Source organism: Carica papaya, chromosome 3 (genome assembly GCF_054855325.1).
Source record: "Carica papaya isolate Zhongbai chromosome 3, ASM5485532v1, whole genome shotgun sequence".
NCBI lineage: Eukaryota > Viridiplantae > Streptophyta > Magnoliopsida > Brassicales > Caricaceae > Carica > Carica papaya.
Window position 1 is genome coordinate 30,420,075 of NC_142311.1, and position 22,134 is coordinate 30,442,208.

At 35.3% G+C, this 22,134-nt stretch overlaps 4 protein-coding genes across 4 annotated transcripts; all 4 read left to right on the top strand.

The window, feature by feature from the left end:
- The first annotated feature begins 1,291 nt into the window (after positions 1 to 1,291).
- On the top strand, positions 1,292 to 4,855 carry LOC110819883 (endo-1,3;1,4-beta-D-glucanase-like). Its single transcript, XM_022049204.2, has 7 exons — positions 1,292 to 1,592; positions 1,914 to 1,935; positions 3,473 to 3,599; positions 3,748 to 3,838; positions 4,029 to 4,118; positions 4,342 to 4,442; positions 4,565 to 4,855. The coding sequence occupies exons 1-7, from the start codon at positions 1,445 to 1,447 to the stop codon at positions 4,703 to 4,705; spliced, it is 720 nt and encodes a 239-aa protein (XP_021904896.1). The 5' UTR covers positions 1,292 to 1,444; the 3' UTR covers positions 4,706 to 4,855.
- Positions 4,856 to 6,119: 1,264 nt separating this feature from the next.
- Positions 6,120 to 10,127, top strand: LOC110819882 (endo-1,3;1,4-beta-D-glucanase-like). The gene is made up of 8 exons (XM_022049203.2): positions 6,120 to 6,334; positions 6,480 to 6,620; positions 7,170 to 7,191; positions 8,013 to 8,139; positions 8,641 to 8,731; positions 8,928 to 9,017; positions 9,556 to 9,647; positions 9,856 to 10,127. Exons 1-8 carry the CDS (start codon positions 6,259 to 6,261, stop codon positions 9,994 to 9,996), a joined length of 780 nt encoding a protein of 259 aa, XP_021904895.1. The 5' UTR covers positions 6,120 to 6,258; the 3' UTR covers positions 9,997 to 10,127.
- A 315-nt stretch (positions 10,128 to 10,442) lies between these two features.
- LOC110819881 (polygalacturonase inhibitor) lies at positions 10,443 to 11,637 on the top strand. Its single transcript, XM_022049202.2, has one exon. The coding sequence runs from the start codon at positions 10,500 to 10,502 to the stop codon at positions 11,478 to 11,480; it is 981 nt and encodes a 326-aa protein (XP_021904894.1). The 5' UTR covers positions 10,443 to 10,499; the 3' UTR covers positions 11,481 to 11,637.
- A 3,601-nt stretch (positions 11,638 to 15,238) lies between these two features.
- Positions 15,239 to 21,470, top strand: LOC110819952 (endo-1,3;1,4-beta-D-glucanase-like). The gene is made up of 7 exons (XM_022049306.2): positions 15,239 to 15,454; positions 16,160 to 16,181; positions 18,824 to 18,950; positions 19,218 to 19,308; positions 19,510 to 19,599; positions 20,767 to 20,867; positions 21,175 to 21,470. Exons 1-7 carry the CDS (start codon positions 15,307 to 15,309, stop codon positions 21,313 to 21,315), a joined length of 720 nt encoding a protein of 239 aa, XP_021904998.1. The 5' UTR covers positions 15,239 to 15,306; the 3' UTR covers positions 21,316 to 21,470.
- The last annotated feature ends 664 nt before the right edge of the window (positions 21,471 to 22,134 follow it).

Consider the following 22,134-nt stretch of genomic DNA (forward strand, 5'->3'; position numbering starts at 1 on the left):
TTTTTTTAATATTGAAAAGATAAGTACTCAATTATAATGATGTTATGTTTTCTTTTGAATAATGTCGACATTATATATTTTAATATTCAGTATATTAAATAATCGTAAATTTTTTTAAAAATAAAAATTGTCACTCCAAACATATTATATTAAAAAAAATATATAAACAACAAAAGTTAGTCCCCAACAAAAAAAAATACTAAACGTGTTAAATTCAGAATAAAAAATAAAACAATCTATTTCTATTCTTACATAACAATCCATAAAAAAAAAAAAAATTAAAGAGACATTAAGAAGAAAAGAAAAAATTTAATTTTAAAAATATGAAATAATTAATCAAGGAATATTCTATTAACAATAATAAAACACCTTTAGCAATAAAAATGTCGCTGATTTTGGATTTAAAAAAAATATGCAACTTTATTTTATTTTATTTTATATCCATCGAACTTAACCATTTCATATAAAATAAAATAATGTTTACGGCTCCACATGGGGAATTAAAAAATAAAAGTCGGCTAAATTTAAAAATATATAAATAAAATAATCAGAACGCGTTTTCAAATAATTTAATTTAAATTAAATTACATAAAATTTATTTTTTAAAAAATAATTTATGCTTTAATAATAATTTTAACATCTAAAAATAGTTTTTTTTTTAAAAAATAATAGACATTATTTTAATTAATCCAAAAATTTTAAATATCTTTTATAATTTACTGTTTTATTTTTTCTTTTTCAAATATTCCCCACACCCATACCACCAAATAATTATCACTACCACTATCCTTATCATCACCATCATGTTATCTTCTATCACAAAAGGTTTGGTCAAATTGGAGATTTTAATATTCGTTTAATTAGTTGTCTAAAATTTATTTTTAAAAATTATTAAAACTTTTTGAATTAAATGCTAATCTAATACTTAATTATTAATATTTAATATTTAATATTATAGCTCATGATATATTGCAAGATGGGTCTTATGAAATAAGCCAAGTAGGCCCATTGATTATTCTCTTTATAATCTTAATTTTGTATGTTTTTCTCAAAATATAAAATATTTTAATTATTATTTAAATAAAAGTATGTATTTGAAATTTATTTAATATATTATCATGACATTATTATACCCACTATATTTAATACCGTTTGTTAAAAGTATTATCAAATATATTTAATTTAAAATTTAAGTACTTAATTAAACAAAATATAATAATTTAGAAATTTAATTGTTTAAAATAAAAATTCAGATGATCAATTTAACCAAATCGGTGAAAGTTGAGCCATCAATGGTGGATTGAGCCGAACAAGTTTCTAGACTTACAGAGCCCTCTTCCCTTGTATATATATATATATGCACACCGGAGTCGCAGACAAGGATATCCAGTCTTGTCTTCCTCTTTCATTTTCTTTTCAATCAAGCTCTGAAATTTGAACAACAATGTCAGGTCCTCAGTGCTGTACAAACCCGCCAACCTTGGACCCTAACAGTGGAGCCGGCCATGTAGAAAAGCTTGCCGGTCTTGATACCTACATCGTCGGCTCTCCTGCATCCAACCGCGCCATCCTTCTCGTTTCTGATGTTTTTGGTGCGTTTTTTTCTTCATTAACGTTTTCCGCACACCCAAACAGCATTTTTGGTTATGGATATTTGCTTCTTTGAGATTTCCCTGTCTGGGTTTCTTTTTGTCTTAATGGTTCTCTTGAGTTTTTGTCATGGAATAGCTTTGTTGATCTTACTAAATCTTCCTGGGTTTAAAGCTTTCTTTAGATAGGCGGGTGATTCAGCATTTCTGGGTTTTGCTTGTTTGTTTGCCATCGATTTGATTCTCTGTTCTTTCTTATTTTTTAAGAAAAAAAAAGCTATTATTCATCATTATCTAACTATATATCTCTGGTGTTTTCTGTAGGATTCGAGGCTCCGAACTTGAGGTATGATGAACTTCCGTACTTATTCTACGTAGCTTGAATGACTTTGGCTGAATTTATTCTTCCCTCTTTTCATCTTTGATACTTTGACTTTTCATCATGATAAGTTTTGTACTTATTCCAATAAGTCAGCCAATCCATTTGGATAATTTCTTTTCAGCTTTGGAATTGGCTATATATTACTGTTAGCTGGAAAGTTACAAAAAAATATTTTGCTTTTCTGGGTGTGGGGAAATCAATTTATGAGAATCTTGTCTGCTGTGGTACAAAAATAGGTGGCTTCAAATTAAGTTGTTACTTGCCATGTTCTTTGTCTTACGTCTCCTGATATTCAGCATTCTTAGTGGTAAAGTCAGTTCATAGGCCTGAGCATGAAGCATGTACTTGCAACTCAATTATACGTCTTACCCAGTTCCCATATTTGAAATAGAGAACATATTGTGAATTCTTTAACTTATTCCTTTTTTAAAAAAAAACATCTCTTACCATAATTGTTGTTTATGTAACATGTGGAGCTCTCTGCAATATCTTGATAAACAAATCTATGGTGCCTCTTAAATGATAGAGTTAAATATATTTTCCTAAAAGTTTAAACTGATAAGAAGATGTTTGTGGATCGAGGCGTCTAGCTAATATCTTGTGAAAAATTAATAAATCGACGGAATCTGAGCACTGACTGTCCCAACACTAGACCTTTGGCTTTGGTACCAAATTAAATAATTGGTTGTAGTTTATGCTAAAAACTTAAGCTGTTAAGAAAAATCCAGTCTGTTCTCCATACACTAGGTATCTTGGTATCAAACCAAATACCATGACTCAGTACAATGTCTACTATTGAACTTTTGGGGCACAAGTCCAAACCTTTTACTTAATTTACACTGTTTAAGAGTGAATGAATTTCACAAGAAAAGAGAAGCTAATTTGCAAATCTACATTTTTATATTTATAATTCGAATATAAATATGGATATTTAAATGTATCCTACATTTGTTGTCTTGTAATACATGTGTTCCTTAATGAATCAATTGCTGACAATAGATTTTAGTTAATCTTAGTGTAAATAAGGATCAAGTCAAAATGACTCAGTACAATGTCTACTATTGAACTTTTGGGGCACAAGTCCAAACCTTTTACTTAATTTACACTGTTTAAGAGTGAATGAATTTCACAAGAAAAGAGAAGCTAATTTGCAAATCTACATTTTTATATTTATAATTCGAATATAAATATGGATATTTAAATGTATCCTACATTTGTTGTCTTGTAATACATGTGTTCCTTAATGAATCAATTGCTGACAATAGATTTTAGTTAATCTTAGTGTAAATAAGGATCAAGTCAAAATGACTTGGCCTTTAAAACTAGATAAGCATATCTTGCATAATCCACAGATACTTGATTTCTAATAATAAATCAATGTTGTTATTTTGTCTAAGAAATATTCTCTAGCACAGTGTCATCCCAGTTTCATTTATTTTTACTGTTTGCCGTCTTATGCTGTTTACTTTTATTGGAACTAATCTTAGTTTTTCCTGTAAAGAAAACTTGCGGACAAGGTTGCAGGTGCTGGGTTCTATGTGGTTGTTCCCGACTTCTTTTACAAAGATCCATATGTACCTGAGAACGTTGATCGGCCTCTCCTTGTGTGGTTGAAAGACCATGGAGTGGTTTGTTCTGCTCTGTAATTATGAGTCTGTAAACAATAGCTTATTGAGTTTGTTAGGATTCTATTTGGTTGAAAATTTCTGTCATACTTCATTTTGATTTTAGCTTTGTCTGTGATTATTGTTCTTTAAGCATTATATCTGCTTATAGGATAAGGGATTTGAGGATGCGAAGCCAGTAATTGAAGCTCTTAGAAGTAAAGGTATATCTGCACTTGGGGCTGCAGGCTTCTGTTGGGGTGGTAAGTTAGTGTCACTTTTCAGTAATTTTAGTAATTTTATTATCCTCCTTGTTATCCCAACTTAGCATGCTTAGGAAACTAATTTTATCCAGTTTTCATTAGCCGGCAGTTTGATGTGAGATTTTATCAGTTTGACAGATGAACAATTGCATGATTGGCCATCTAATGTCGATTCCTCTTTTATTGGCAGCTAAAGTTGTGGTTGAACTGGGAAAGTGTGGGCTTATTGAAGCTGCTGTCTTTTTACATCCTTCTTTGGTCACTGTGGATGATGTAAAGGGTAAAAGCTTCAATCCTTGAACGAAAGCCTTAGGTGTTATAAGTTTCAATCCTTGAAAAGACTTATAAGCTCTTAAGTGTTAAAACAAATACATAATTGTTTAAATTCTGTAGAAAAGTTTATAAACTTTTGCTGATAGGGATGATCTAGGTCCCAGTTAACATGTTACTGAAGCCTGCTTCAGAATTTTGTTCTCAAGCTGACTTCCTACTGGTTCTTTCAGAAATTAAGGCTCCACTTGCTGTACTGGGGGCAGAAATCGATAACATCTCTCCTCCTGAACTCGTGGAACAGTTTGGAGAGATCTTGGCTGCTAGAACTGATGTATGAATTCCAGACCTGTTCTTATTATAAAGAATGGACATTAAACCAAACAAAATCTTCAATGAATTGTATAAGCAGCTTCGAAATATAATTCATTTGTTTATTTTATATGTTTACTACAGGTAGATGGGTATGCAAAAATATTCCCGAAAGTTGAACATGGCTGGACTTTGAGGTACAACCCAGAAGATGCAGAAGCAGTTAAATCTGCAGAGGAGGCTCATGAAAACATGCTGGAGTGGTTTGCCAAGTATGTTAAATGATAAACATGTTATGATGATGGAAATCTTGTGCGTTATCTATAATAGAACTCTGTTGCTATGTCATAATAAAATGGTCGAAGAGCGCTGTGTAATTTTATTGTTTTTTACTGTGAAAACTGAATAAAATCTGAGATTTATTGTTTGAGGAAACATTTGAAGAAATCGTTGCTCGCACAACATGACATAATTTATTTGGCAATTGGTGCGAATTAATGTCATATCATGAAATATCCTTTGGTTTTTGGCAACACATTGATCCGCGTTTTGGCACAAATTGGTGTCATGAACATCATGCGAAAGAGCGAGGCAGACATAGCATGATGGAAACATTGAAATGTAAAAAAAAAAATGCATTTGCTGGTATGAAAGTAATTCTAAAATTTAATTATCTCGATAAAATATATTACAATCAAGTACGATAAAATAGACGAGAATTAACTCTCTATACGAGAAGATATCTTGAAATGGAATAGTTTAAAACTAGATTAGAAAATTTTTAGTCCATAAGATTGATCTAAATGGTGGTTTGGTGCAACATGAAACTTTTATTTCTGAAATTAATTTTAATTTTAAAATTTTTAATATTTATTTATAAATTTATTATTGATTTACTTATAAAATAATGAAAATTTTCTTTAAACTAATACAAACATAAGTTTTTGAAAACTTTTAAGTGAAATTGAAACCATATATTTTTAAATTATATAGAAATAAATAAAGTTTATAATGCATTCTTCTAATTTAATGTAAAATTCTATATAAGATTGATGTTGTTACATGTACTAAAATTTATATTATTTTATGTTTGGAACAAAATACAAATTTAAAAAGGAATTTTTATAAAATTCTTAAAATCTTTTTATACAGAATATACAAAAGGTCAATCTGAATTTAATCTCTTCTAAGTTGGTTGGATTTGGATGCTATAAAAGTCTTGCATATACAACAGGAAAACATACAAGTTACAGAGAATGCTAACAAGATTTGAATTGGATTAAATCAAATAATATTTCCTTTGATCCTCCTACGCAAACGCATCAGAAAAATTGATCGGCTAGACTCCATTTTAATTTACTCTTCGGTCTGGATTTACATACTGTAATTGGTCTTCGTCCCAAACCGATGAACACATTGCCCGGTTCTTAGAGAAGCTGAACCGAATTGAAAGAAAAATAGAGACTTTAAGTCTCACCCACCCAAGATATTATTTTTTAAGTAAAAGATTATCTCTCTGATCTTTCAGTTGACTAAGTAATTAATCATTCATATATTTTTAAAATCCCCCCACTAATTTCTCTCACGTCCCTTACATTTCTCTCCCGTGTTTCTCTCATTTCTTTAATTATATTTCTCTCTCAGTCTGCAACTCGTCGCTTTTGTCCATGCTAATTTTTAGCATTAAAAAATAATTTCTAGTATTAAAAGTTTAAACTTTCTTCCTCTCATCTCTCCTATAATTAGCACCTGGTAAAACAAAAGACTGGGAAGACGAAGAAGATTGATTTGAAGAAGTTGCAGATTTTTAAGATCAGTCAACTAAAGCGACGTCGTCAATGGGGAAGAACAACGCCATAGCTGCACTTCTGGTTCTGGTGGTGATGGCTATGCATTTCGACGGCGTGGTTCCCAGTAAGATATATCTTTAAATATTATGTCCTCCTAACAACTCATGGCTTATGGGTATAATAAGCACTTATAAAGGACGAGCTTATAATCAGCTGTGTGTGTACGTGGGTTTTAGAGATTTCAGTGCTTGCTTTATCAACAATTTCAGGTCCTAAATGCTACTTAGACTCACCGGTAATGGACCCGCACGGTGGAGAAGGCCATGTGCATAAGCTCGGTGGTCTTGATACCTATCTTGTTGGCTCTTGTGATTCTCACCGTGCCGTTGTTCTTGTTTCTGATGTTTATGGTACCCTTCTTCCAACACTCTTAAATGTATATAATTGTTTATTTATATATGTGTGTATAGAATTCTTACAGACGAATGCTTGTACTCTTGGGATGTGCTTGTTTGTCCATATATGGATTTTGCATTTGCTTTGTTGATCTCCAGAGACTGTATAATGTATGCCCATAAATCTTATTGTCTTTCTGATACAGATGGGTAATTTGGATGATAATCCTTAATGTTTCTGTTGGTTTTGGACCTCTATTTTCTCCTTTTCTTTTTGTCATTCCTTCATCAAGAATTTTCTGGAATTAGAGTTGGTTTTAGTGGTAAGGATGAGAACTTTTATTTGAATTGAGAATCTATCATCCAAATTCCTTTTCACAATTTTTCATGAGTTCAAAATTTTTATCACATTGAATAGAATTTTAAAGTTTTCAAATGAATTTTACAGAAATTCTTGATTTGCTTCAAACATAGCATTAGTTTTCGCATGTTTTTCTTTACAAGTTGACAATCTTTATCATATATTACTATCTAACTTTATATAATAACTCGTCTTTCCTGTAGGGTTTGAAGCTCGAAACTTGAGGTATGATATCGAAAGGGAGCTCGAGCTATGATAACTTGATTCAGAATCTAGTCATCCTATATTGCTCAATTGTGATAAATTCGGCTCAACATTAGAAAGATATGTGATTGTTGAACATCATAAAAAGACTTAAATTGCACGTCACTAAAAATTTTAGTTTAAACTTTTGAGAGCCAATGATTTGGATACAAAAATTATTGAGCTAGTAGTACTAGTATTTAGGTCTAATGCATTATAAATAGTGTCAAATAGGCTCCACATTAGAAACATATGTGATTGTTGAACATCATAAAAAGACTTAAATTGCACGTCACTAAAAATTTTAGTTTAAACTTTTGAAGGCTAATGATTTGGATCCAAAAATTATTGAACTAATAGTACTAGTACTTAGGTTTAATGCATTACAAATAGTGTCAAAATATACGCTAGTTTAGTTACTCCGACTGATACAATTCTAGACCTTGTGGACCTCTAAACTATGATTTATGATTGTATAATATGTTATCTTGATGAGAATATTAAAACTTTGAGTAATGAAAATTGTAGTATCTCAATTTCATATAAAAAAAATATGAGACTTTTAAGTTTCATATAAAAACTTAAGTCAAATATTACTAACAACTTGAGTTTAAAAATTTTGATTTGGATCAGAAAGGTTATTAGATTAATGGTGTCAGAATTCGAGAGGTTATACAAGAACAATTTTAATAACTTCAAAATTTTGGAGCAATTGCCACCCTCTTTGATGTAATTGTATTATGTTTCCTCTTGTATGGCTGCCCAATTTTCTTTTGGAACTAATCTCAGTTTCTGCTGTGAAGGAAACTTGCGGACAAGGTTGCAGCTGCTGGATACTATGTGGCAGTTCCTGACTTCTTTCATGGAGAACCATTTGTGCGTGGGAAACCTGATCGACCTCAAGCTGAATGGTTAGCAGATCATAAACCGGTTTGTTCTTTTCTTTTTACGGAATTTATAGATTCACTTCCAATTATTTGATTATGTAACAGTCCATACCTGTAGCTTTTTTTGACACTCAATACCTTTGATTTAGTAGATAGTAATTTTTAGAAGAAATCTATACATGGTGTTCTTATAAAAATGTACGCATGGAAGTTCAACATAAATAAATCAAATTAAGAAAAGAAACCTCGAAAATATTGGAAAAGAAGAGTTTAATTTTTATAGCAAAACAACATGGTACTAGAGCGTAGTTTACCATTTTTGGATTCTTGGAACTTATAAATGATTTTGGATTTTACTTGGAGATCAAACTTGCAATCATACGTCAAATCAAAGTTTTATTTTTCGGTTTGACAGGTTTTTTTTTAAACTGTTTTCTTCGAAAATATGGCAAATGTTTTTAAATTTTCTAAACATTATGCCATGTTTGCCTTCCTGCATCCTATAATTGTTACCTACTCTCTGAAGCATTATAACTGTTAATAGGAGAATGGATTCAAGGATGCAAAGCCACTAATCAAAGCCCTTAGAAGTAAAGGTATATCTGCAATTGGGGCTGTGGGCATCTGTTGGGGTGGTGAGTTATTTTCATCTGTTCTTATTTTTTCAGTAGTTTAATCGTTCCCTTTGTTATCCGAACCTAGATATGTATAAGAAACTGATATCCTTATGGCCTTTATATTTGTGAAGAATTTAATCTTTATCATGTTAGTTTGGCATATCAAGATGTGTTATTTGTCCATTTAAAATTGACTTCCTTACACTATTGGCAGGTAAAACTGCGGTTGCATTGGGAACACACGAGCTTATTCAAGCTGCTGCTTTGTTTCATCCTTCTTATGTTAGTACAGATGAAATAAAAGGTACTGAGTTTCGCAACCAAAACGATGTTTAGGATTGCTTAAAGCTGTCATTTTTATTAAAGATTAGATAATTATATATAGGAAGGCTGAGTAATTAATTTAGTTAGATACACAAATAAGCAAATACAAAAAATTAGGAATATAACCATAAGGGATCATCTTGCTGTTAAGCAAGTGTTGACTTGTAGGTCAAATCTTGGGTTTAATTCCTTGAAAATGAAACCATGGGCGTAAATTCGCAAAATCTTAATGTGGATAATTTGCCATTGACTGGACCACGGAGGACTAAGTATTAGTACACAAAAACTTGTTCGAGCATATCTACATTTTACATGCACAGGTGGTGGAGATAGTATAGGTTCCAGGATCATGCCACTGGGGCTGCTTCAGACTCTGCTGCAGGGCATCTCTGCTACCAAGTTTATGAAATGTGCAAGCATATTTGGTTTTATTGATTGAATGACCTGTGGGACATTGGGAGGGAAAGGGGTTGTAAGCATCCTTTACAGATCAATAATTGAATGTTGTGTTCTTTCAGGGATTAAGGTTCCCATTGCCATATTAGGGGCAGAAGATGACCATCCTGACCTCTTTAAACAGTATGGAGAAGTCTTGGCTGCTAGACCCGAGGTATACATATATATACATATTTATGTACTGAACACAAATGTTTTCTTTGAATTGTCTCTGAACTCTTAAAACAGTTGGGATACGGGTCATTCCATGTTTGGAACAATTGGGGAAACAAAATCATTCTAGATCCTTGTCTGCATGTGATACGTATTCTGAACGATTTGGTATCTGTTTTAAAAGATAAAACCTCAAAATTTCTTTACAGATCGATGGCTACGTGAAGATATTTACAAATGTTTCGCATGGCTGGACGATGAAATACGATCCTAAATGTCCAAAAGCAGTAAAGCGCGCCGAGGAGGCTTATCAAGATATGCTGGACTGGTTTGGCAAGCATGTCAAATGATCTATAGAAATCCGGTTGATATTTACAGCTTGTTCAATAATCTTACATTGTTTGAGGTCAAAATAATTATCAAAGTTTCACTATACAAAGAAAATTATGAATGAAGATGGCGAAATTCTTGCGCCTTGCTATATTGCGCCTTGCTATAGTTTTAATAGAATAGAATTATCCAAAATGCTGTAGGTTTAAGAAGCCCCTGCGAGGTTTCAATTTCTCGATGCAATAAGATTGTATCATTGAATTAGCAATAAACTACATACAATACAATATATATATACACACTATTATACGCTATCAGAGGATTCCATACAACACACACAACCCAGAACGATATATAGAATATACAATATACATGCACAAGTCGCAATACATACAACTTGTAAGCATGGGTCAGAGCCCATTGATTAGCTACCAGAGGATTTCATACATAACATACAAACAAACATATATATCAATATCTATATATATACACGCGCTATTACAAACTTCGACGTGTCCAAACAATGGAACCCCTTCAAAAATTTTCCTTCCTGATCATCATCTTCTTCGCCATCCTCTCTCCATCTTTCTCAGACCGCTGCAACCCAGAAGACAAAAAAGTTCTCCTCAAGATAAAAAAAGCACTACACAATCCTTACCACCTTGCCTCATGGAACCCAGAAGTCGACTGCTGCATATGGTACTCACTCAAATGCAGCCGCACCACCAACCGAGTATATAAACTCACCATCTTCGCCGGCCAGATCAACGGTCAAATCCCGGCCGAAGTCGGCGACCTTCCCTTCCTCGAAACCCTAATGTTCCACAAACTAACCAACATCACTGGCCCAGTCCAACCCGCCATTGCCAAACTCACCAACCTCAAGTACCTTGATCTTAGCTGGAATCATCTCTCCGGCCCAGTTCCCGACTTTCTCAGCCAGCTCAAGAACCTAATCTTCTTGGATCTTTCATTTAATCAACTCTCTGGGTCTATCCCAAGCTCGCTCTCCACCCTTCCAAACCTTACATCCATCCGCCTGGACAGAAACAATCTCACCGGTCAAATACCGATGTCCTTCGGTTCCTTCGCCGGAGAATTTCCATACTTAATCCTGTCTCACAACAAGCTTTCCGGCAGCATACCGGCATCATTGGGTAAAAAGGACTTCGGCAACCTTGATTTGTCGAGGAACAGGCTCGAAGGCGATGCGTCGATGGTGTTCAACTCCAAAACCAGGTGGATTGATCTGTCGAGGAACTTATTGGAGTTTGATTTTTCGAAAGTGGAGTTGTCGGAGAACTTAACATGGTTGGATCTGAACCATAACAAGATTACAGGGAGTCTGCCGGAGTCAGCGATTGTAAGCTTGCAGTTCTTGAATGTGAGCTACAACAGACTGTGTGGAGAGATCCCAGTCGGCGGCGATTTACAGAGGTTCGATTACACTGCGTATTTTCACAATCGGTGCTTGTGCGGTGCTCCTCTTCCGCCCTGCAAGTGATTTACAGAGATTCAAACTGCTGCAAGTTTGTATTTAATTTTTACATTTCATGAAATTCTAAGAGGGAAATCGTGTGTGGTAAGGGGGCTATGTATTTTAAGAAATTGTTTTATGATTATAATGAACGTGAAGATGATCAATAAACTTTTTTACGGAATTGTGTGTGTTAATATTAAGAGTTGATATTATAATTAGTGTATATGTATAATTTAATTAATATTAATTTTTAATAAATAAGATTTTTATTCACTATAAAACTTAATTTTTACTTTGCATTTCATTTTAGATTTATTATGTTTTTATTTAATTATTGAATATACAAAAATTATTTTACATAATTTAATTAAGTTTTATTCATATTTTTTACTTTTATAACTTAAATTATATTCTAAATTTTTATTTGTATATATTCTAAACTTTAATTAATTAAAGTAATAAGACAAAAGTTTGGAAAGGCAAGCACGGTGGTTGTGTGGGGGGAGGTTTTGACTTCTTGACTGGACCAAAACGCAAGTGGATAGCGCACTAAACGCACAAATTTGTCCCACTTGGAACTTTTTTGACTACATAATGTGTGACAATTTTACAAGTTTTAAACCAAAATTTGGATCTATTTTCTAGTCATTAAATTAGCTCTCATAATCTTTCTACAAATAGCAAAAATGTTAGGATTTGGACAAAAATGTTATATATAATATCGGATAGGTTGGTTTAAAAAATTACAATATAGTTTGTTAATTTAAAATTAGAGATTACTTTATTTAAATAGATAAATTAATTGAGTTTTAACGTATGATTATATATATGGGGATTTATTTATTATTTTTTAAATTTAAGACATTTTTTTTTACTTATAATTTTATTGATTAGATCTTAGATGATTATATAAATTTAATATAGATGTATGGTAGTGTATGTAGTGCCCGGACTGAGGGGAAAAAAAAAAAAAAAAAGCCACGTCGGCAGCCACGTCAGCAGGCCCGGTCAGCAGTCCTGGCCAACCGGGGCCTGCCACGTGACAAGACCACGTCGCTCCTGAACGGGCCACGTTGGCGATCCGCGTGGGCGCGATCGGACGGCCCAGATCAATCGCGTGATCGGACGGCCCAGATTTAATCGCACGGACGGCCCAGATTTAATTAAAAACGGACGGCCCAGATTAAAACAAAATGGACGGCTGAGATCAAAGGGCAAGGGGTTATAAATAGAACCCCCACACCAGACCACAAACCCTAGCCGCCTGCCGCTCGCCGGAGAAGACGAACCAGAGGCCGACCGCCGCCACCTGCCGCCGCACCGGGGAAATTTCCGACCGCCGATCGAGGTAAATTTCATACCCCGACTCGTTTTTCCACGCTGATTCCTCCTATGGCCAAATCGAAGCCAAAATCCCGGCCAAACGGCCGGAATACGCGGCCGAAGACCAGCGGCGCCGCCGCGCCCCCTCTCGATTTTTGCCTCCGACGAGGCCCTTCCCGGCCTCCGTTTGATGCAATTTTTATATCAACGTGATCACCATTCTTTTCTCTACAGGTTGACCGGAGCCGAATCACCAAAACACGAACCTCGCCGGAGAGCCGCCGCACCCGAGAGCGCCGCCGCCGGTAAGCTCTGTTTTTCCGTGATTTTTTGGCCCCCCGAGGGCCCTAGGGTTGTTTTCTCACAGGGACCGATGCGAGTGTGGCCGAATTCGGCCGAAAACGGCTGAAAACAGCCAACCCGAGGCGACTCACCGCCGCCAGCGGCGGCGCCGTCGCCGGAGCACGGCGGAGCCGCCGTGCCGGAGTTGCGATTTGGGCCGAAAGAGGCCCTGGGCCTAATTTGGGTTTTTTTTTGGAACACGTGCAGGTACCGTTAGTGTGTTTCAGTTCCCCGGGAAAAATTCAGGGAAAATTAGGGACAGCCTGTAGGCGCACTGTGAATCGTATTTGGATCCCGAAAACAAGTAAGGACCCCTCACCCTATTTCCTATCACGGTATTAAAGTTCAAAATGATAAAACGGTATTTTTTGAATTAACGCATGTGTGAAATTGCTTAAGGTTGCTAATGGAGCCCGAGTCTAGTGTGATTGATGATTTACTGTTATTTGGCCTGTTTTACAGCTTTAAATGCATTATGAGGTTTGATGTGTTCATTTTATAGTTTCGAGTGCATATATTACTGTTTTATTAATTATGGGTTGAATGACTGAAGAACTGATACTGTATGTTGTCTGTTTGGCATGAATTACGATTTGCTTGTTTAAATGTGAATTGATGATGCTTATTGAGAAAAAGGAAAATGAAACATTGTGTAGACTGATAATTGTATGATGGGGTCAGCCTGACTAGATATCCTGCGAGATGGTGGACGGACCGGGTCCGTAGGGAACCCTACCGGGATTGTGGTCTCACATGCCGGACGAGGTATGGAGATCTTATGGTTTTGGCGCCCATACCGGACGGGGTATGGGGACGGCCCGTTTCACCCTCATACCGGACGGGGTATTGAGGTTTATGGTTTTGGCGCCCATACCGGACGGGGTATGGGGACGGCCCGTTTCACCCTCATACCGGACGGGGTATTGAGGTTTATGGTTTTGGCGCCCATACCGGACGGGGTATGGGGACGGCCCTGGAAACCGATTATGAATGTTAAAGGTTAACGGGTAGCGGGACCCCTATGGACCCCCATGGATACTAGTAGGCTGGTAAATGAGAAAAGGATATGTTGTATAATGATTGAATTATAAAAGGCGTGATAAGTGCTATGTTTTACAGCTTATATTATTCCATGTTTGTGATAATGTTATTGTTTTCTTATATTGCTTCATGAATTCCACCGAGGTAAGTGGATGGTAAAGGTTTTATCATAAATAAAAAGGATTTGTTGTAAATCATGCTCCATTGGTCTTTTGTGTTTTTCTACCCACCTTTACCTCCGTGACGGTGAGATATCGTGATGTTCTTACTGGGCTAGTGTAGCTCACTCCTTATTTAACCATTTCAGATCAGGAAGACATGGTTCCCGAGCCCGTTCCGCAGGAGGACGACGAAGGGGATGCCTAGAGACTCTGTAGTCATACTCATAGTTTTATTTTTGAGTTTCTCTCTTAGTTAGTTTAATCTTTTATACTTTAAGTACGTTTTTGGTTTTCGTGTAAGGGATGTTAACTGAAATTTTGATCTCGCTTCCGCATTTAATATTTATAATATAATTCCCATTTTTTTTTGAATTACCGGGGCTGCTACAGTGTATTTAAATTAAACTTTAGGGCATTATAAATATCATTATTGTACTTCAATTTAGTCGTTTTACTTTTTATTTTTTAAACAAAAAATCAAATGACAAATTTTTTAAAAAAGCAAAAACCCTCAATATCTTGAAGTAAATTGGAAAATCATAATTGAAATTGTAAAGTCCTTGAGAACTATCATTAGATGCATTGAAGAAACTTAATTTAAATCTACAATTTTATTTGCAACAACTTAATTATATTCATGGTTTGCAACCTCTTGTAAATTTTAATTTTTAGTTGTATTAAATTTTAATTACTTTACACGTGAAAAAAAAGTTTGGGACTAATAAATTATAATTTTACTTCTCTTTAAAAATTTATATTTTTTTCTGAATAAATCAATATTAAACTAATGCCAAATAAATAAATAAATAAATAAATAATATTTGTTTGCGTGTGTGTGTGTGTGTGTGTACACACAAGCATATCAAATAGGAAACTAAAGGATCTTGGTAAGCTGTGGGCCAGGGGGGTCACCCTGCAAATTTAAAAGCGTCGACTGTGCTTACCCACTGTGTTTCGGACTCTCATTTCTTGCTTCATCAACAATGGCAGGTCCTCAATGCTACGCAAACCCACCAATCTTGGACCCAAACAGTGGCACAGGCCATGTTGATAAGCTCGGCGGCCTTGATACCTATCTCGTCGGCTCTCCAGCGTCTAGCCGCGCAATTGTTTTTGTTTCCGATGTTTATGGTACGCTTCTTCCAGAATTCCTGCTTCGCTCACACATATATAATGTATATACATCAATGTTTGTCTTTGTATTTGCTTCTTTGTCGATATCTGAGTTTTGCATTTGCCAAGTATTTTCACTCGATTAATTTAGTCCATCTTCAGTTCGCTATAGCGAATACCACAGATCTTGTTGTCATTCTGCTATAAATGGATATATCTACTGAATTTTCGGCCATATTCATTTTTTTTTCCTAATCATCAGGGCATCTTAGCTAGTTACCCTGAAGCTGCTGTTTGTTTCAAGCTCCGTTAAATTTCTAATTTCTATAGTAGTTTTGTTATGCATACGAATTCATTTCTGTTAAATTTCTAATTTCTATATTAGTTTTGTTATGCATACGAATTCATTTCCGTTCAATTTCTAATTCCTATATTAGTTTTGTTATGCATACGAATTCATAAATACTGTTTTTGGTTCGAACATATTATATTTCTATTCAATTCTTAAAATTTAGTTATACTTTATGCATTTGATGCATAATTGACTATTATTTTATTCGTAATACATGACGCATAATTTAATTAGTTTCACTCATCTTCAATTTAACAACCATATGTTTTTATTCTCACCAAATTAAAATATTATTTTCATTCAAATTTCTTATCTTATTTGGTATTAAGGACCATCATCTAACTTCATCTAATAACTAATTTTCTCTGCAGGGTTTGGGGCTCCAAACTTGAGGTATGAATTATGATAACCTTTTCATGCTTGTTTTCTGCAGCTGGTGAAGTCAAGTTCTTGAATGCCTATTCCTCTTACTATATTTGCGATTTACAGTTTTTTGTAAATTATTTTCTTAGTAAATACTTGGAAACATCTTGTACATTTGAATTGTAAGTATTACGCGTCACGTCTCATGATCTTGAACTTTTACATATTTGTTTGAGTCCGGTAACACAGTAATGAGTCTTAGTAATTGAGACTTATCAAGCATATTGCCATTCTTTGTGGTTCATTCTACCTGCATGCCCATGCCTGCTACCTAATTTTCTGTCTGTCTTGGTCACCATATTTGAGGAATATACTGTGAATTTTTTCTATGGCTGTTGTCTTCTTTCCATCATGGGTCATTCTTCCCATAAACTGTGGAGTTCCCTGAAATATGATTGGAAATTCTAAGGTGACTTGTTACTAGGAAACATCTCCAGTTATGTGATTTTATACTGTTGGACTATGGTGCTTGGAATCTTTAATTTTGGTGCTGAAACGGTTTAGGGCATGATGCCAGACCAGTGCAGGTATTGGATCTACTGGTTTAATTAATCATGGACTTAGGTTTCAATTGGAACCGGCTTACGCTTTGGATTAGGAATTTAATTTATTGGTTCTGTTTAGATTTATGTCTGCTATAGGAGTTGGATTTAAATTGTTTAGAATTTATTAATCTTGATAGTTTAATGGGGATCCACTTCTCATATCTTCACTATGAATATGTTTATCCGGCATTAACAAAGCAACTATATTAACCTAAACATCAAAGTTATCTCCAAGGATCCTGGGTTTTCTTTAACAGTGCTCAATATGGCCTGAAAAGGCTGGAAATCAGGGAAGCAAACAGCCAGCCTGCTTCAGATCAGGGTTCACTTCTTAAGCATGCATATTTCCTACCACTAGCATACACATAGACCAGTGTAAGTGTAGCTCAGTTATTCTTTGATTCCTTCTCCAAGTCCCATGAGCTGTCCAAGTGAATAGTCAAGGATGTACCTTTACGAGTGTCCAATGCGCCTCTTTGGAACCAGTCGAGCATTTAGTCCTGCTTGCTACCCTCAATCTGATGAGCAGGCAAAGGTGATCAATCGCACAATTGAAATGTATTTGTTGTTGCTTTCCAGTGACAAGCCAAGGCAAAGGGCGGATTGGTTATCTTGGGTAGAATGTTACTAATAACAACAGCAATCACTCTTCTTTAAAGTTTACATCGACTGAGGTAGTTTATGGACAGTACCCACCCAAGCTTTTATCTCATTGCCTTCATGGCAAAATCCTTGCAGTGAGATGGAATGACACACACAAGATCAGGTCTTAAAGGATCTCCAGGATTGACTCCTAAAAGCCCAAGCCAGATGAAGGCTGCTTATGATGCTCATCACCCTGACCAGGTGGGTGAAAATGTGCTGCAGTGCCTCCACCCCTATTGAGAATGATCTCTGGCACCACCCCTGCCAGAAACTGGATTCCAGATTTTATAGACCCCTTAGTATTACATGAAAATGGTAGGATTGGTGTCGTGTTACCTTACATTATCCGAAGATCTTGCTTTCATCCAGCTTTCATGTCTCAGAAAGTTCCATAGAGATGAAACACTGGAGCCCACTCTTCCACCAGTCACCAAGCATGATGTAATTCCCATACCAGAAGCTGTCCTGGAGCAGAGACCGAAAGCAGGTCCCCATGAACTAATGATCCATTGGGAGGCGGACTCTCAAGCCGAAGCATCCTTGGAAGCTATAGGTAAACATCTTAGCGTATATCCACTTCGAAGTAGGGACAAATGATATGAACAATCAGAATGAATACAACCTGGAAGATCAGCTTACTGGTCTTACCTATGTGCGAGGATCCATGGGAAAAGCATGAAGGATGCAGCTATTTCGTAGTCTAGTGGTTTTATTAATTAAGGACTCAGGTTCCCATGGGAACCAGTTTAGGCTTTGGATTATGACTTTAATTTATTTTTTATATTTATACTTATATATACTATGCTGGTTGTTCAGGATCCCTAAATCCTACTAGTCTCACAGGGATTTACTTCTCAAATCTTCCCTACAAATATGTTGTCCATCATTAATAAAGCAGGAAGTGTTAACTCTAACATTAGAGTTATCTCTGAATATAGGAGGTTCTCTTGATGAGCCTCAGTATAAGTTGACAAGACCAGAAATCAGGGAGGCAAGCAGCTTGCTTCAAGACCTCTCTCTCTCAGGCCCCTCGACCAGATCCCACCTCTGGGACAGTGCTCTTCAATAAAAATGCCCAATCAAACTCTGAAATTCATACCCATGTCAGACACCTGCTGTCAAATCCTTAGCAATATGGCTATTGGATTGTTAATCCAAACCATTCAATTAAATTTATTAATAACTGACATTTATTTTCAATTGATTCTAGTCTTAAAGGCAGCTCAAACCACAATCAAGAACGTGAATTTAAGACCTAGTCATCCTAGATTGCATCAAGCATAATTGTTTAATAATTTGGAGAAGTACCGAAGTGTTTGATGTTATTGTATTGTGTTTCCTCTTGTATGTCTGCCAGTCTTCTTTCAAAATTTTCTCTCAAAAAAATTTCTTCTTGAACTAATCTCATTTTCTACTGAAAAGAAAACTTGCAGACAAGGTTGCAGCAGCTGGATATTATGCAGCAGTTCCTGACTTCTTCCATGGAGAACCGTTTGTGCTTGGGAAACCTGATCGACCTCAACCTGTTTGGTTAGAAGATCATAGACCAGTTTGTTCTTTTCTCTTTTGGTGCTTGGAGATTGTCATTGCTAGAATTAGTCTGGATTTATGCGAAGATAACTGTCAATCAAATTCCACATTCAATAGGAATTCCATATTCTGATTTATGTCCATAACTTGGGTTTAACAGCCTTTCTCTTACTGTTTTGTCTGAAAATGTGGCAGATTTTATAAAAAATTTTGACCACCATACATGTTCGCCTTCCTGCATGCTATAGTTGTGATTCATTCTTTGAGACATTATAACTGTTAATAGGAGAAAGGAATCGAGGATGCGAAGCCACTAATTGAAGCTCTTAGAAGCAAAGGTATATCTGCAATTGGGGCTGTTGGCATCTGTTGGGGTGGTGAGTTAGTTTCCCCTGTTCTTTTTGTTCCCTGGTAGTTTCACTATCCTCTTTGTTATTCAAACTTGGCCATGTTTAAGAAACTCATATCCTTGCCACCTTTTCACTTGCAAACAATTTAATGCATTATTACATTACTTTGACATATGCAGAAGTGCACGATTTGTCCATTTAAAATTGACTTTCTTGCAATGTTGGCAGCTAAAACTGTGGTTGCGCTGGGAACATATGAGCTTATTCAAGCGGCTGTTTTGTTACATCCTTCTTATGTTACCCTGGATGAGGTGAAAGGTAAGAGTTTTAGTAATGTTTGCTACTGCTCAAAGAAATGTCTTTTAAGTTACTTGTAGCCCTAGGTGCTTTAGATAACTGAAAGTAAGGTTATTTAAGAATAAATAATTTTATGTAAAAGCACCTCCAGAAGATTGGGAATATATTGCATGTTTTTTCGTGTTTAAGGTTATTTTTAGAAAATTATAAGCATCTTGCTTATTTCATTTCCAAAAGGATAAATTGTAATGGAGTGGTTAAAACAATTTATAAGTATTTAAAATACAATATCAAACACTCTGTAAACAAAAATCTAAACCCATCTTGTTAGCTTCATTGGCAGTCCAATGTCCATTATTGTATGAGAAAATTTTCAGAAGAGTCAGTAACTCGGTACTTTCTTCTTACTTTTTTTTTTTAACATAAAGTCTCTTGTAACATTATCTTATAAGTGACATAGTGGGTGGGGGGCTGGCCAAGCCCGTCCGATCTTGACTCAACTCAGGTTGGCCAGGTCAATAAAGTCAGTCCTGTCATCTATTTGGCCTAGCACACGTCTGTTGCCATTGGCATGAATCTCGCCCGAGCTGAAGCCCACTTGAGTAGGCTTGAAATTTTTTTTTTTTTAAAAAGTTGATAATATATTTGAATAATAATATAAAATAAATTTTAATGAATTAATAATAAAGTTAATAAAAACCATCAAAATAGTAATTAAAAAATAGTTAAAATATTAAGAAAATACTGTAAACATAATAAAAATAAATGTGGCCTTGGGACTATGAACCAAGCCTGAGCTGGACACATCACAGGCAGCTTAAGTCGTTTAGACCTCTTTTCTGGTTAATTGATCACCTAGTTTGCTGCGACAAAGTACATAAATGACCCATTTGGTGTAGGAAATACACATACATATCCTAGTATAGGTGCATGACATGTATAATAGAGTATATGTGTATAAGATATTATAATATATATATATGTATTTAACATACAAGTGAGCGAGTGAATTTGGGTTTCATATTAGTTTCATTTGACATGTTTAGGATTAATAGATTAAGTGTATTTAAATAGCTCAATTCATTTATAAACGGGTCGTATATAAATCTAGAGATCATATGACTCATTTAAATACAATCCACCTCTTCTTATCATCAGAACCAATGATTAAATGCTGGATTCTTTCAGGGATTACGGTTCCGATTGCTGTATTAGGGGCTGAAATGGATCATATCTCTCCACCCGAACTCTTGAATCAGTATGGAGAGATCTTGGCTGCGAAATGTGAGGTATATGTGTATTGAACATCTATATTTTCTCTGAACTCTTGAAGCCGTACGGATAGATTTTGTTGCAGTCTTTGGCTGTTTAAGTTAACAGCCTTGCCTCTCTTGTTTTCTTCAGAGAATGGTGTTTTCAAGTATTGGATCTTACCAAGTTCCTTTCTTCTTCCTTCTTAAATTGTTGTTCTCAAGTAACAGAAGCATGCAAAAACTGTTTTGTCAACAATTAGAGAAACAAATTTATTTCTATAATTTTTTTTGTGACACATAATACATATTTTTAACATAATCGTTTCTTCTATTTTCTTCATAGATTGATAGCTTTGTGAAGATATTTCCAAATGTTGCGCATGGCTGGACTGTGAAGTACAAGGTTGAAGATGCAGAAGCAGTGAGACGTGCAGATGAGGCCCATCAAAACATGCTGGAGTGGTTTGCCAAGTACGTCAAATGATGGATGGTGGAAATCTTGGTAACATTTTACAACTTAGTTCAATAATCTTAAATGGGTAATGTGAGAACAATACTCAAAGTTTTATCATGTCATGTACCATGAGAAGGAAAAACATGAAGTGAAATGATCAAATTATTGTGCTTTCTAGTCGTTCATTTGCAGGAAGTTACGTAAAACTGTTGTTAGTTCAAGAGATATTTTGAAGCTATGAATGGTATATCTATCATTATATCCTATGAAATGAATTCGATTGCTGTGTGGTTTGACATAAATGTAGTAAGTCCAGCCCCCTTTGTAGCTACAAGTTATGTCATCTTCTTCCATCGGCTCCCTGCCAAGGGTGCAATCTACTGGTTTTGTTGCATATGGAACTCTGCTTGTTTTGTCTTCTACTCTATCAGTTGTCTCCTCCATGTCCTAATGGGCTGCTTGTGCTCTGTCCTTCGACACACAGAAGCCAGCCCAGATTTTGCTGTCATCTTGCTTCAACGCTTGACATCATCACCACCAGATTTCATGATCATCAGCTGGCCGTGAAGCCGTCGTACAGAGTGTCTATCCTCTTTCCTGTTTCTCTCGTCTTATCAATCTGCAACTCAAAAGGTTAAAAGTAACGGATACTTCCCAGAGGATGTTGTTTAGAGAAGGGTGTTGTGGCTAGGCTTCTTTTCATCTGGACCCTTTGTGGGCTTGCTTGAGGGCTTTTGGATATGGGTTTGAACGGTTGAGTTTTAGGTGATGAAACTGGAAATGAGAATGGGTTTTTGGGTTTGAAAATTCTAAAATTTTATATTTTAATGAAACAACGCTTATATATAT

What these genes read in the sequence shown, in the direction of transcription:
- LOC110819883 (XM_022049204.2), top strand. Translation starts at nt 1,445, where the DNA reads ATGTCAGGTCCTCAGTGCTGTACAAACCCGCCAACCTTGGACCCTAAC. An exon ending in TTCGAGGCTCCGAACTTGAG is followed by an intron (nt 1,936 to 3,472) that starts GTATGATGAACT and finishes TTTCCTGTAAAG; the next exon opens with AAAACTTGCGGACAAGGTTG. An exon ending in GGTTGAAAGACCATGGAGTG is followed by an intron (nt 3,600 to 3,747) that starts GTTTGTTCTGCT and finishes ATCTGCTTATAG; the next exon opens with GATAAGGGATTTGAGGATGC.
- LOC110819882 (XM_022049203.2), top strand. Translation starts at nt 6,259, where the DNA reads ATGGGGAAGAACAACGCCATAGCTGCACTTCTGGTTCTGGTGGTGATG. An exon ending in TCTTGTTTCTGATGTTTATG is followed by an intron (nt 6,621 to 7,169) that starts GTACCCTTCTTC and finishes TCTTTCCTGTAG; the next exon opens with GGTTTGAAGCTCGAAACTTG. An exon ending in TAGTACAGATGAAATAAAAG is followed by an intron (nt 9,018 to 9,555) that starts GTACTGAGTTTC and finishes GTGTTCTTTCAG; the next exon opens with GGATTAAGGTTCCCATTGCC.
- LOC110819881 (XM_022049202.2), top strand. Translation starts at nt 10,500, where the DNA reads ATGGAACCCCTTCAAAAATTTTCCTTCCTGATCATCATCTTCTTCGCC.
- LOC110819952 (XM_022049306.2), top strand. Translation starts at nt 15,307, where the DNA reads ATGGCAGGTCCTCAATGCTACGCAAACCCACCAATCTTGGACCCAAAC. An exon ending in TGTTGGCATCTGTTGGGGTG is followed by an intron (nt 19,309 to 19,509) that starts GTGAGTTAGTTT and finishes CAATGTTGGCAG; the next exon opens with CTAAAACTGTGGTTGCGCTG. An exon ending in TCTTGGCTGCGAAATGTGAG is followed by an intron (nt 20,868 to 21,174) that starts GTATATGTGTAT and finishes TTTTCTTCATAG; the next exon opens with ATTGATAGCTTTGTGAAGAT.